The following is a 14,200-nucleotide window of genomic DNA, read 5'->3' on the forward strand; positions in this document are numbered from 1 at the left end:
AATGACCAAGTTGGACATGGGGCAGTTGTATTTTTTGTGTGTGTGTGGATGGGTAGTAGTGGCTTCAGAAAGGTCCGGTGTCAATGTCTGGTTACGTCGCCCTCTGCAGATACAGTTCGATCCTTGCATCCACACCGCCACCCCCACCAAAAAATCCGGATGTTGATGAGATTCCATTTAAGTCCAGTCCCATCGAGTCCTCGAACTCCCACCAAAAAATCCGGATGTTGATGAGATTCCATTTAAGGGTGTGTTTGGTTCAGCTGTGGATTCCTGAAAATCTGATTTTTGGAATCAGCTGTGGGAAAGCTGCTGTGAGCTGACAGCTGTGGGAAAGCTGAAAGCTGTTTGGCTGAAACAACTGTCAGCTGTGGATTTCTGTAAGAAATGTCTGTTACGCCTCTGAGATCCCATAAGACTGTTTATATGCTAATTAATCGCATGGACATGTAGATGATCGTTTTGGAAAGGAAATATTCATGTTTGTTAATATTTGACATATATAATAATTTATACAAAATATATATCCACGTTATAAAAATAGTTGAACAATTTCTTTTTTTTCTTTCATTTTTTGTCTGTATTTCTTTCCTCTTTTTTCCTTTCTATTTTTCCTTCCTCTTTTTTCCTTTCTATTCGTCCTCCTCGTCTCCCTCCTCTCCTCGCCCTCCTCCCCGTCGCCCCTCTCCGCCTCCATTGCCGACGCCACCGGCGTCTCCGGCGGGGGGCGGGGGGGGGGGGGGACGACATCCCCACCGCGCTCGTCACCGCCCTCACCTTCGTCGTCGCCGTCACGGCCGCCACCTTCCTGCTCGGGCTCCTCTTCTACCTTCGCTGCACGCCCTGCCTCCGCGCCTACCTCGGCTTCTCCGCGCTCGCCGTCCTGCTCGTGCTCGGCGGCCAGGTTACCCTGCTCCTCATCTCCCACCTCCACCTCCCGCTCGACGCCGTCTCCTTCGCGCTCCTCCTCCCCAACTCCGCGGGGGCGCTCGCGCTCGCCGCGCTGGCGCCGGCCTCCGTCCCCATCGCGCGGCGGCGGGGGCGCGGCACGGGGCGCGTCGGGAGGGCATCGGTAGGGAGGGGCGGTGGGGGGCGCCGGGCGGCGCGGCGGGGGCGGCCGAGCGGCGGGCGCCCGGGGCCGGACGGCGAGAGCTCGGCGGCGGGATGGAATCGGTAAAATCCGGTGTCTCACCCGATTCCAAAATGAACTACGGGAATCGGGTGATTTCTCGGAAGCGATTTTTGCATCGGAGGCCTTTGGTTCGGATTCCAGATTCTTGGACGCGAATCGGTAGGCAGAATCGGTACCAAACGGACCCTTAGTTGTGAACTTCTTCCCCACGAACTCCTCTAAGTGAGTCGGGATTTTGAATCTTACGCGTGCGGGAAACTGTTCTTCCAGGTATCAAATATTGTCCTGTCCTCATCTATCATTCTAGCGCGCTAAAATAAATTCCATTCGATCAATCTACTCTATATGCACCAATTAAATAGGATCTATAAGGATTCTTAATTCTATTAACTATATATCTTGCACTAATGAATTTTTTATTAGCGTGCGGAGAGACCGGCTTTGCCTAAATCAAATCTAGTAGTCTTTGATCTCACTTGATATTTCTTCCTTCGGCACAATGCTTAATCCTATGTACCCTATGCATCTTGTAGTGCTTATGGGGTGCTCTGGTGATCAAGCTCCAAGTTATGAGAAAGAGATTGTGGAGGAGGATGAAATGGAAAGTGAGGAAGAAGAAGAACCCTCTCAAAATTCCCCTACACATCATGCTACACAGAAGATAGCTATGTCTAAAGCACGGGGCCATGGTACTCTTGCTATTGACATACCTTGTGATCCTCACACCACTAATGTGGTGAGAGGTGGTGCTCAAGGAATTGCTAGTAATGATGCTACTGCTTCACCTGCAACAACAGATGCTACGAGGATTGGACCTTTGAGTTTTTTTGAGGCTAAGAAGCAAGGTCACGGTCAAGAGATTCCTCCAATACCACGTGACTGGTGTACTAACTCTAGTGGAATCAAGAAGATTCACTTTGAGGATACATTTGCTCAATTATGAGAAAGATCAGTTTGTGGCAGATTACCGGTTTCATATTATCTTTCAAGTTGATTTCTACAATTCTGTCATTTTAGGAAAGAAAACCAACTCAGTTTTGGGTCAAAGGTGGATTTATTAGATAGAATGTAGGAATATGGAGGATGACTCTCTCCATCTTGCTTTAGATGCTTTATAGGCTAAGAATGTGAAAGATATGATGACCTTTAGGCATATGATTGGAATGATGAAGTCATTGCTCAATTCTTCACAACTCTATCATTTAACAAACATGGCATGATCATGCATTTCATGATTGAGGGGGAGCTATACAGGTGTCGTTACAAGAGGTTTGCAAAAATTCTTGGATTCACCAATGAGAATGGCCTTGGCAAGAACAATGTTCATGATTATTATGAGCCCAAGGATGAGGAGATAGATTATATGCATCTTGATAGCACTTCATTAGATGACTATTGCCAAACGTCACATATGCTTCCCTACTACCGCTATGTGAACCTGTTGGTAAGACAAACCATCATTCCTAAAGGAGGCAATGGGACAAGAATTCAATCTACTGCAAAGATCTTCCTCACTTTCTTCTATGAAAATGATGGCGATTTTAATGTTTTTGATGTGATTTGGAAGGAGATTATGACCACTTTGTGGACACCTCTTCAGAGCTGTACCCATGCTCCGTATCTTATGAGAATGATTGAGGTAGTCACCAAAAAGTGCTTTGTGAAGACTGTGACTCATAGAAGCTATGTTCCTTTGAGGATTAATCCGGAAGATCCCCCTCATCGGTTTCGTAAGACGGCCAAGACTACCTCATCTTGCTCTAGTTCTTCACCAATCTCTTATCCACCTTCTAGGCCATCTTCTTCTAGGGCCGCTGCTGCTAGTAGGGGCTTCACTTATCGTCCAGGTCATGGTGGTTTGGAGTGTATTTTGAAGAAATGATTTATCGCTATTTTTAATGAGTGCAAAATTTTTAGCAGAACATGTATGACCATATGGAGGTCACACGGAAGGAAATTCATGAGCTTGTGCGGTGTCAAAAGAAGTTGTATACTCATCTAGTTGATGGTGATGATCCAGATGATGATGAGACCCTTGCCACATTCATTGCTCGCCATAGGAGCAAGACCATTGCTACCGAATATAACGAGAAGACGAAGGATGACAACATGGACGATGACTGAGCTTTTTGTTGTTTCTCTTTTCTTTTTAGTACTTGATGCCAAAGGGGAGAGAAGTTGGTTCATGCTGTATGTATCGATTTAAGTATGAGACATGTAATACTTATTGTGATTTGTGGCATGTGATGAGATATGTGATGTGGTCTGCTAGGTCGAGCTTTATTTGGCTATCATTTAATTAGTAAGAGGCCTTAATGTTAGTCTATCATGAACTTGTTATTGTCATGATATTTTTTTATGTAATGTCGGTTTATTTTTCTTATGTGATATATCTTGTCATATGCATCATGAATATATAATTGATTGTACCATACCTTTTTTCACCCTCATGAATATATATGTACATAATGTTGACTCTCACACGTTTTCTCTAAAAATATGCAAATCTTAGCATTTAAGGTCAACTTTTATTTTTGAGTTTTCATGAATGCAACCCCCCACTGTAGCAACAACGGACCTTTCAACATTTAGCTACCACTGGAAGAATATTGCCAAGATCCTAGAATAAATCTACGAAAATACAAGCACCCATGCTAATTCAAGACTTGAACCCGGTTGGATATATAGGTTCCTCCATAAGGATATATAACCAACTGAGCTTACCAAATCCTAAAGCACATCTTAAATTGGGCAGATGCAATAATGTGCACCTGAAGATGTTTGGGTGCTTGATTGGATAGATGTGATAGTGTGCACTGAGACCAATAAGTAGAGCCACACCATTTGCAATGCATCTGCCGGACCTCCATGAGTAGAGAACGCTTGATTTGGGCGTATGCATCGAGAGCTAAGATGCACACATATTTTTGCAGCCGCTCATGCAGGTATCTACGTAAGAAAATACACCGGTGGGTGTAAGATGGGCCTCATGTGGCAACCAAAACAGGCTCGAGCTTTAGACTGGCCGTGGCACTGTGGCAGCGTTGCAACGGCCACTCATGCGGAACGGCTTGTCCGTCTGCCTACGCGACCTCGGCAGGCGCACACGTTACATCGCGCGCTGGCGAGAGGCTTCACGGTTCACAACACAGGCAAACGGCGTGCCGCTACGGCTAGTCCTCGCGGGAACGGCTTGCATCATCGTGGACTCAGTAGTCGTAGGCAGGAGGCGCAGATCATCAACGCTTGCGGTAAAAATGCACTCGCGGACCGCATCTCTTGTCGAAATGGGCAAGACCACATCACAAAAAAGGTTCAGAGATTGGACATTTCATACAGATTACTAAACTGTGATAAACCGCTATATATCAAGAATCACTCGGTCCGTTTCAACTATCTCTGTGGATAGTGGACTTGACAAAATTTGAGAAACTAATGGACAAGTCACGTTTGAGCCTAAAACTTCTGAACTCCAGGCCTATGCGCAGGATGAAGGCGTTTGTCAAAACTTCTGACCTTCAGCAACAATTTGCAAATGCAGAAAACCTGCGATACTGAAGTACTATGCCTGTATACTGGTGACCAAGTTGGGGGCATTATGGCCGGTAAAATGCCCATGTTTGTTTTACCACAAGTTATGCAGTTCTGCTTGGCACTGAAGCATCATGATTATGATGATCGGAGCCCAGGAACATTGTTAAGACCCATCTTACGAAGAATGTTTCTAGGTATCGCTGGAGGAACTGGAAGGCCCATGCTTTGGCTGAACTCTTCTGCAAGGTGAGCAAGCCTGGACTTGTCTCGACCAATCGTCTTGTTTGAGTTGTAGTACCCCAGCCATGCCTGATAGGCACATTCTTTGCTCTTCATCTCTACTTTTCTGACAGCATTTTTGACCTATCAAATCAAGCAGAAATAAGAAGACATTGAGTACTTTATATTTACAGACCAAAAAATAAAATTGAGATTTCTTGAGCAGCGAAAGATAGACTTCAACAACAAAGACTTGTTATTCCCAATCACATTTGGGTAAGCTCAGCCAAATTAGACTTGCATATGTAAATATGGACAGGACCTGAATTAATCACTTATAGATGGCAAGCAAATAATTGATTACTTACTTCTGTCTCAACACTTGAATCGACTGAAGGTACCGCGGCCTCAGATATCGACAAATCTTTAACAGTACCAAGAAAATACTTTTCCCAAGGAGCCAACAGTAAAAGTCCTTGACCTTCCTTTCCTCTCCGTCCAGTCCTGCCAAGTCTGTGTATATACTGTTCTCTATCTACAGGAATTCCAACCTGCATGACAAATTATTTTTCAGAGGTCATTTCTGAGAAAATGATAATCTTTTTTTATTACCATAGATGACTCGTAAAACATGATACAAATATAGGACTCACGATAGCTCTAGTTACAAACATTAAGGAATTAAAGCAAATGATTAGCGTAACTCATTGCAACAATAGTTTACAACAGGATGATTTGTAAAAAAAGAATGGATACACACCTGTATTACAAGGGTGACATCGGGATAGTCAACACCACGAGCAGACACATCAGAACTGACCAGTATCAAACCCTTAGACTTCCTGAATTCATCTGAGACCTTAGTTCTAGCAGACTGTGACTTTCTGGAATGGATCTCTCTTATATTCAGTTTCAGCTGAGAAAGAACTTCAGCCACAAGTTTGGTGACCATTGCAGTAGTACAGAATATAATAACCTGCAACATTATATGTGAAATGACAAACTGAAAGCTCCTAAGATATAAGCTGGCAACATGGTGATGTCACTTACTTTGTAGTCTGCATCTTCAGCGACATGTTTCTTCAATACATCATGCAGGATAGAAAAGTGCAGGTCTAGTGGTGCAACCATGTACGTCTGGCTCACCTGATGCAGTAAAAAGAGAGTAGGCTACTTTAGAGCTAGAAAGCTTAAATTTTACCACTAAAACTCATAGAAATGCCAAATCTAAACCTGTGAGTGTGTCTCCTCATCTCCTTCTTTAACAGTGTTGATAAACCTATAATCCTTCTTCATTGCCACGTGCGAAATTTGGCGGACCTAAATTTGATCTTCAGTTCATCAAATTGTTCGAAGAACAAAAGGGCATAATGAAAGAATGAAAGAAGAAAAGTACCTCTTCTGGAACAGTAGCAGAAAACAACAGTGTCTGTCGTTCTCTAGGAATTGAAGCAATTATTTTCTCAATATCCCTTCTAAATCCCATATCCAATAGGCGATCAGCTTCATCAAGAACAAGAACCTTCACCCCTTTAAGTCGGGTAGAAAAACCAGGTGTGTTCTCAAGATGATCCTTAAGCCTTCCAGGTGTAGCAACAAGGATCTATTAGACCAGTATCAAGGGTTAGTGCATATATAAACCTACGTGTGAACACACTGTAATTGATGCCTACAACCTGACATGGGTTAGCCTGCATGCTTCGTTGCTCTTGAGTTAATCGTGTGCCACCAATTACAACCTGCACACCCAGTGAGCGATGATACTTGAGAAGCTTCTTGGCCTCAACAGCCACTTGGTTTGCAAGCTCCCTAGTAGGACACATCACCAGCAAATTTATAGGTGGCCGTAACTGATTCCGCTGGTGAGGCAATGTGGAGAGAACCTCAATAGCTGGAAGCTGAAACAAAGTTGGAAGATCAGTCAGATTGTCTGCAGTAATTCTGTTGCAGCTGATGACATCAAATCAACTAATTGACTGAAGAGCAAGAAGTAATACCAAGAAGGCAATGGTTTTTCCAGTTCCTGTCTTTGCTTTTGCAAGAACATCCTTGCCTACACGGTGACAAAACACTGAAATGTCAGCTTCCAGACTTAACAAGATATTGCTAGCACAGGGTGAAGCAATAATATTTGCATGTTTCCCTGACCATGAAGGATTATGGGCAGAGTTGCTTCCTGCACCTCGGTCATCCTTTCATATCCAGCATCCTTGACAGCTTTCAAAGATAGAGGAGAAATGGCACACTGATCAAACCTGCAACATGTGCAATATATTACTAAAAGGATAAAACAAATGGAGATGCCATAATGAATGAAAATAGTCATATGAACACCAACAGGGTAGTGACCAGTTGGGTCCCAACATCAAATTATATCCTCAATTGAATGAGCTGAGGAACGCTACTAAAAAGGCAGTAACAACTGATCTGTAGTACTAGAGATTTGTTCTAACACGGGCCACCACTACAACTTAGGGAAAAGTAATTTGGCACCAGGTATGGGCGTATGGCTGTACAAGCTATGAAAAATCGCATTCTCAAATTAAATATTAGCTCTACTACTACTAGTACAGACAGCAACAATAACGAATAAACAAAAGTTAGAATTCTTCTGTAGAAAAGAATGCAGTGCACATTTCTACACCGTACGCAGGCAATTAGAGCATCTCCAACCAAACTCCTATTTTTGCCCCCCTATTCCACCCAAATGAGAGTCTCTCATCCAATTTCTCTCTCATATTCCACAATGAACTCCAACAAGCACCTCATATTTGCACCCCTACATTCAACTCTCCCATATTTTATTAATATTGAGCAACTACCATGAGCATAGAAACAAATTCGAACGTACATGATCTGAATTGCAACTACACGGTTAAATGGAGGAATCAATAAATCCATATTCCTTACATTGTCACATCCCATCGTATATAAATAAAAATGTAAGCTCACAGCACACACAAAATGAATCACAGCTACACAATTTATTAGAGGAATCATTAATTCATGCATGCCGTAGGCAAAACTGAAACTAGGCAAGCAAAATTATCAATTCTTTCCTATCTTCTGGCAGCTGCGCATGCTGTAGAGCGCGACGCGCCTCTTGCTGGCAGGCGGCGCAAGCGCAGCAGGAACTAGCAGCTGGCGTGCGCGAGTGCGGCTAAGTGCGGGCACGCGGCCGGTGCGAGCACGGCTAGGTCCTAGGTGCGGGCACGCGGCCGGTGCGAGCACGGGCAGGTGCAGGCAGGTGGGGAGCAACGGCGGGCGGCGGCGAGACGCTGGCAGGCGAGGAGCGGCCTAGCAACTGAAAGGTCCATGGCGGCGCGCGAAGAGCAGACGTTGTGAATCCCACGCGGTGACGCAGATGAGAATTCGGAGCGGGGCCTCCTACATGTGGGAGGTGAGCGATGCTGGATGAGAGCTCTCGCAAAGTTAGGAGGCGGATGAGAGGTTCGTTGGAGCTCGTTTTTGCGATTCTCTCTCCTAAACTCAGGATAGGGGGTGAGATGAGAGGGGGGTTGGAGATGCACTTACCTTGTGTCACTGAGGTAGGAGCCATCCACACCTCCCGCCTCGCCCCCACTCGTCCCCGCGCCCAGCTGCAGAGCCTCCCCTTCCACGTCCTCCTCATCCTCGTCGACAGCGTCCCTCCTCGTGACCACCCTGGAGAACGAGAGGCTCTCCCCCGCGTCCCTCCGCCGCCGCTTCTGGACGGCCGCGGCGCCGCCGACCTTGGCGGCGGTCAGGGGGGACACGAGGCCGCGGCGGCGCCTCGTCAGAACGAGGAGGCGGCAAGGGAAGGCCCTCGCCAGGACCGGGGCGCCGGCGTGGGCGCGGAGGAGGAGGTCGCCGCTGGCCATCTCCGGCAAGCGGGGTTTTGGGAGGACAGGGAGGGTTCTGGGCTTGCGGCTTGGCGCGCGGCGACGAGAAGATAAGATATTTCCAGGGCGCTTTTTAAAGCCTTGCTGGCCGCGGTCTCGCGTTTACGACGACACGTTCATATCTTTATTTTACGAAGGAAAATCCATTTTGAAAACGCGAGAACCATTACACACTTTATTCATGAAGGAAAAATCCATAAAACACTTGCATACACGAGCTAACGCCTTTGATTAGCTCTATTATGCATTTGGGAAAGTAAGTAACATTATCCCTCTCGAGCAATACTTCGCCAAAGATGTGCGTGCGTGTAATGTACTAATGTCACATGAGCTAGATTGTTCAACCAATCATTCGCGCCATCTCTTTAGTTATCTCTTTAGTTTATGGGAGTTCATTTAAAAGCCTACTTTAGGTTAATCTACCTGGCACAATTCTTCCCTGAGGTGTTGCAAGCTATCATTCGTGACAGATAAATTAGTTGCCCCACAAAATGTGTCTTCAATGCAAAACACGAGCCGTGTACTCGAGAGTATCTGCATGCACTCAGTACAGATTGCATGGCAAAGGATTAAGGTCCCGCTTGGATCCAAGTGCTAATAGATGCAAGTGCTAAACTTTAACACTAACTTCTCCAAACCCAAATATAAGTACTAATGGGGTAGGCTAAACTACTTTAGTCAAAAAGAATCATTTGCAATCATCCTGTGTCAGTTCACCGAAGATCGAAAACTTTCGGTCAATCAAACGAGCTCTTGAAATCAGCAATTGTGCAAGCAGCTGAACATACAGCCATATCGAAAAATAACAGCTAGCCGAACACCAGGGAGCTCAGGGTCCAGTGCCCACCCAGCAGCGTCTAGTGTCTGAACATCCAAACAACACTGCAAGAAAGCTCATCAACAGGGGGAACCGAGACAAACAAAGACTGCGAGAAAAATCACGGAAAAAATGCTCCCACCCCCGGTTCTTTTCCAGGGAAAAGGACTAACGAACAAATATATAAACAACCAATAGAGACCATACTTCGAGCCCATGCATCATGAGAGGTGACAATGCCAGCAAATCTGGAATAATTAGAAAAGAATGACGAGATCAACTTTGATTGGCTGATGGGGGAGAACCATCAGACATATTATCATGGCGAAATTCTACAACAATGCAAGTAATGTTGTCAGTGCTCCCACGCCTAAAGGCAATCTCCGTCAGCTTCCGGGCTGCAGCCTCAGGGCCATCCTCGTCCTTCACAAATGCAACAGCATGCTGGAACAACCACAGGGACTAGATCAGCACAGGCACTAGGAAAGCAACACAGAGTGAAGCTTCATCTCTGCTGATTCTTAGTTTGTATGTCCACGTGAAACAGGGTGTTGAGGGAAATGTCACTGCATGTCTGCGCGAAACATTTCATGCATGATCTAGAAGAGTATAGTAATCCGCATCACATCATTTTATTATTTCGCCTGATGAGGGCACATGTGAAACGGCATGCAACAATTCTAATGGCTGGATATGCAATAAGCCAGTGGAGACCAAGCTGTCAATTTGAACTTGTACCTAAATCTTTTCCATGCAAGCTTACTAATCAGGTTTCAAGAAAAACTTCTGGGCAGCAAAAATCCAATATGAATGCTACTGTTTGCTGATAATTTGAAGGTTCCTTTTTTACAATAATTTTGCAAATGTCCATACTTCTACTTCCAATCTAGAAATGAAATGAATATGGTTTAAACTCACCTACAACACTGAAAACTTAGGAAGTTGTTTGTTTAGCACTCAAACCAAATGATTTCAACAATAGCACCTAAACAATTGTTAGCATTCAATGTGTCCCCTCTGGAATTAATCAGTTAAAGAACATGCCATTTAACCATCACCATTTGTGGTCCAGTGCTGCATATGCAATTACCTATACATTTTTTTTTCAGAAGAAAGCAAGAAGGGGATACTATTCATAAAATGAAAGTAAAGCATAGACGTGTACCAAATTTGGTAGATGGCACACTAACCTCATTTGGAACCACATCCCACAGCCCATCACTAGCCAAAATTAGAAAATCCAATTCACCATCAATTTCTTGATCCTGGCAATAAGTTTCCAAGTAAGTAAACTGCCTCCATTTGTGATCAAGTGCACATATCGCATCAGACGTTTCAGGGGTAAGTGTTGTATTTATCCCCCCTTTCAGTGGACGAAATACAAAGTTTATGAGAATTGAAGGACACCTGAATCTCAGGGTCTGCAACAACGAACCGCTTCAACAAACGATTGCCAAATGCCCGAGACATTGCAAGTATACCACCCACTCTCCATGTTCCTGCAAAGTTAACTTACCAATTACCATTATCATCTAAAAGACCTTTTTGATAGAAACTGTAATTGAATTTGAACCAATAAATAGAAACTGTAGTAACTTTTGCAGAAATACAAACACACGCTAAACCCAACCGCCCATTATTATGATCAATTTGACTTACCAGACCACGTAACAATTCCTCCAGCATCCTCAATCCGTTTCTGCTCATCACTTCTGTTAGGTTTGTGGTCATCAGAGAGTGCAATAGCTGCAAATAAGAGTGGCACAAGTGCTTTAACAACAATCAACATATCCTGGGGATGCATATACAATCAATTAATAGACAAAAATGTAAGTCCAGACTGGATAAGTTGCAGTGCTTCTTTGAGCGACACCATAGCAAGGGAACCAAATAAGTAAAATACAAATATGAGAGCATCACTGTCCTAACTTGCCTAGATTGCATGTTGCCATCCCGCCTTATATAACATATATATGACTAGTGTTTTCCCAATAACCCACTTGATATTGGCACTTTCTTATTCACCAAATGGACTTGAATAAAGGAAATTGTATGATACTTTTTCAACTAAACACATACAACACCTACCTTGTTACATTGTTGGCATAATAAGAAAAAAAAAGGAGGGAAATTTCAAAACTCACAGCACAATTTAGGGGTTTTGTCAAATGCTTCAAGGTAAATCAGTCAAATTCTTGCTAGCTATATGTGCCAAATACGCATCCTAACACCAGTTTGACTCTTCACAAACTAACGTGTCAACCATGCGGCTTCCATCATGTTGTGGTTAGATGACCTGTTTCCACCGGAAGGCTAGCAGACATGTCTGTTTCCCGTCAACTAAGACATCGGAGCCTTCAGTGCTGCCCACTCACCCAACGATTGCTTTCATCACAGTAGAATGACCAAGCTCATCGGCTAGCTTTTCTAAGAAAATAGCCCATAGGGCTCCGCTGCAATGGCTATTTTCTCAGGGTGTTATAGGGAGCAGTTACTACAAAAATAACACATAGGGAAATAGGACCATGCTGCCAAGCTGGGATTAGGATCGTTTTGATAGCAGTTACTGAATGCTTGATTTGGAATGGTGGCGTGGTTTTGAAAAAAACCTAAATTGTGCGGTGGTTCATGAAATTCTTGAAATAACCAGATTCATCTGGACTCTAAAATATTTAACTGTGTCGCAGTACCAGGCAGTGATAAAATCCATCTCAATTTTTTAGGCTGGGAATACGCATGCTGATCACCAATTTGGTAACCGTGCAAGTTAATAAGTGATACATTATTATCAACTTTTTTATGGCAAGATCCCAACATGCTGCAATGGTAACATGCAAGGCTATATAGTATTGGCCGAGAGAAAATTAAGAAAATAAATAGAACCTTTGCCTGCCTTTGATATTACAGCCCGTGAATCACCAACATTTGCCACATACAGATGGTTACCAACCAAAACTGCAGTTGATGCAGTTGAGCCAACCTGAATATTTCCTTCAGCAACAGCATCCAAGAAATCAGCATCAGTTTTTTTATAGGTCTCACCTGCAACCATTAGTAGATCCATCAATTCACTATTAAACTAACTGCATTATTTTTAAGTAAGAATCTATGAGAAATCATAATACTTATTGCAGATTTAGTATCAGTAACAAAAGCTGGGTGTTTTATGAGGTTTTCAAATAAGTGCTCCTTCAAATACTCAGCAGCACGGGTACCTCCATGACCTGAGATGATGAATGGTGTGAGGTTCATTAAATAGGGCAAATAAGGTGTTCCAGAAGTGAATGCCTACCGTCAAATACACCAAAGAAGTTTATTTGTTTATCATCAATTCTTGACGATTTGATGTCATAGAAGTCTTCCATGCCTGGTCTTCTACCTCTAATGCTTGAATACCCACAATTTAAACTTCCGTCCTCACTGCAAGCACAGATGTTCACAAGGAGAAAAATTAAGAGAGCTACTGATGAACAAATAGATTTGCTGCCATGTATCGGTGTTTGATACATGAGGGCTTGTTACAAAGATAAGTAAATGTACTTATAATTGATGTTTCACCAGTGATTCATCAGGAAAGTCATGTTGACCTAATTAAGATGGCGCTCGCATGCTACAAACTACATGGACTCGATAAATCATAAGCTTCAAGCTCTATATCACTATAACACAAGAGAACTCCTTCAATTAAGGTTCAAAAGAACCCAAGCGCCTCATATGAAAAGGTCTCAATTGTCAACCAAGACCCACTGATTGGAACCTACAATTTGTCAACTAAAACAAAGATTAGCAATAAAGCGCGCATGATCCAGGAGGTGTTACCTCTTCCACCCGCCGGATATGTCGGCCACCTCCACGTTCTCCCTCTCGCTCTCCTTTTGCGCCGCCGCAAGGGCCGCCACCAGGGTCGCCTCCCCCGCCTCCCTCACCCTGGCATTGGCCTTCATCTGGGCCGTCGCGAAGAACCGGCAGAGCTTCAGCGGGTGCCGCACGCCGAGACCCTTGCGGCTCCTGGGCCTCGGCGGCCGCAGCGCCTTTGCCCTCGCCCTCGCCCTCGCCCTCGCCGCCGCCACCACGGCGGGGGCCGCAGACGCCGGGCTCGGGCCCTCCTGCTCCTTTGCGCCGCCATCGCACGCCATTTAACTCGTGTTCGACGCTCGGACCCAAACCCTAGCGGCGGTGGCAAACCTCTCGGATCAAAAATTTCAAAACGGGAACCGGTCGGCGTGGGCAATGCGGGCGCGCCTGTGCCTCCGGGATCCGATCGGGCGGAACCGGAGGGGGAGGGCGCGTCTGGCGGCGGCGATGTAGAAGGCTTCGAATTCCCGCTGTGGAAGAGCGCGCTCGGCGGCGGGTGAGCGCGCGTTGGTGAGCTGGACTTGTGGTGGCGTTGGGGACTCGTTGGGGATGGGGGCGGGGCCGCGGAAGGAGGCGATCGAAGGGGAGGGAGGCGAAGCGGAGATGCGATGGCAGAAAGGATCATGCCAGGTTTGGTTTGGACTTTGGAGGGATCGACTTCGTATGACCTGTGGGACCGTGTAACGGAGGCTCAGCTGTCAGTGACGCGGGCCCTTGTGGGCTCGGCTTCAAGTCCTGGGAGCAACGTTCGAGCATGTGGGA

At 45.0% G+C, this 14,200-nt stretch overlaps 2 protein-coding genes across 4 annotated transcripts; both read right to left on the bottom strand.

The window, feature by feature from the left end:
* Positions 1-4,461: 4,461 nt before the first annotated feature.
* On the bottom strand, positions 4,462-8,807 carry LOC112892922 (DEAD-box ATP-dependent RNA helicase 25-like). The gene is made up of 10 exons (XM_025960022.1): positions 8,420-8,807; positions 7,034-7,140; positions 6,883-6,938; positions 6,562-6,783; positions 6,282-6,488; positions 6,119-6,205; positions 5,936-6,031; positions 5,646-5,861; positions 5,254-5,436; positions 4,462-5,029 (listed from the first exon to the last, which is right to left on the bottom strand). Exons 1-10 carry the CDS (start codon positions 8,743-8,745, stop codon positions 4,802-4,804), a joined length of 1,728 nt encoding a protein of 575 aa, XP_025815807.1. The 5' UTR covers positions 8,746-8,807; the 3' UTR covers positions 4,462-4,801.
* An 886-nt stretch (positions 8,808-9,693) lies between these two features.
* LOC112892923 (probable protein phosphatase 2C 7) lies at positions 9,694-14,055 on the bottom strand. Of its 3 annotated transcripts, none has more exons than XM_025960024.1 (8): positions 13,403-14,055; positions 12,876-13,003; positions 12,799-12,807; positions 12,467-12,625; positions 11,243-11,329; positions 10,991-11,082; positions 10,774-10,848; positions 9,694-10,027 (listed from the first exon to the last, which is right to left on the bottom strand). In XM_025960024.1, exons 1-8 carry the CDS (start codon positions 13,717-13,719, stop codon positions 9,860-9,862), a joined length of 1,035 nt encoding a protein of 344 aa, XP_025815809.1. In that variant the 5' UTR covers positions 13,720-14,055; the 3' UTR covers positions 9,694-9,859. The 3 variants fall into 3 exon arrangements, with proteins under 3 accessions (XP_025815809.1, XP_025815808.1, XP_025815810.1); XM_025960023.1 differs by having other exon boundaries at positions 12,709-12,807; XM_025960025.1 differs by lacking the exon at positions 12,799-12,807.
* Positions 14,056-14,200: the final 145 nt, after the last annotated feature.

Source organism: Panicum hallii, chromosome 5 (genome assembly GCF_002211085.1).
Source record: "Panicum hallii strain FIL2 chromosome 5, PHallii_v3.1, whole genome shotgun sequence".
Classification (NCBI taxonomy): domain Eukaryota; kingdom Viridiplantae; phylum Streptophyta; class Magnoliopsida; order Poales; family Poaceae; genus Panicum; species Panicum hallii.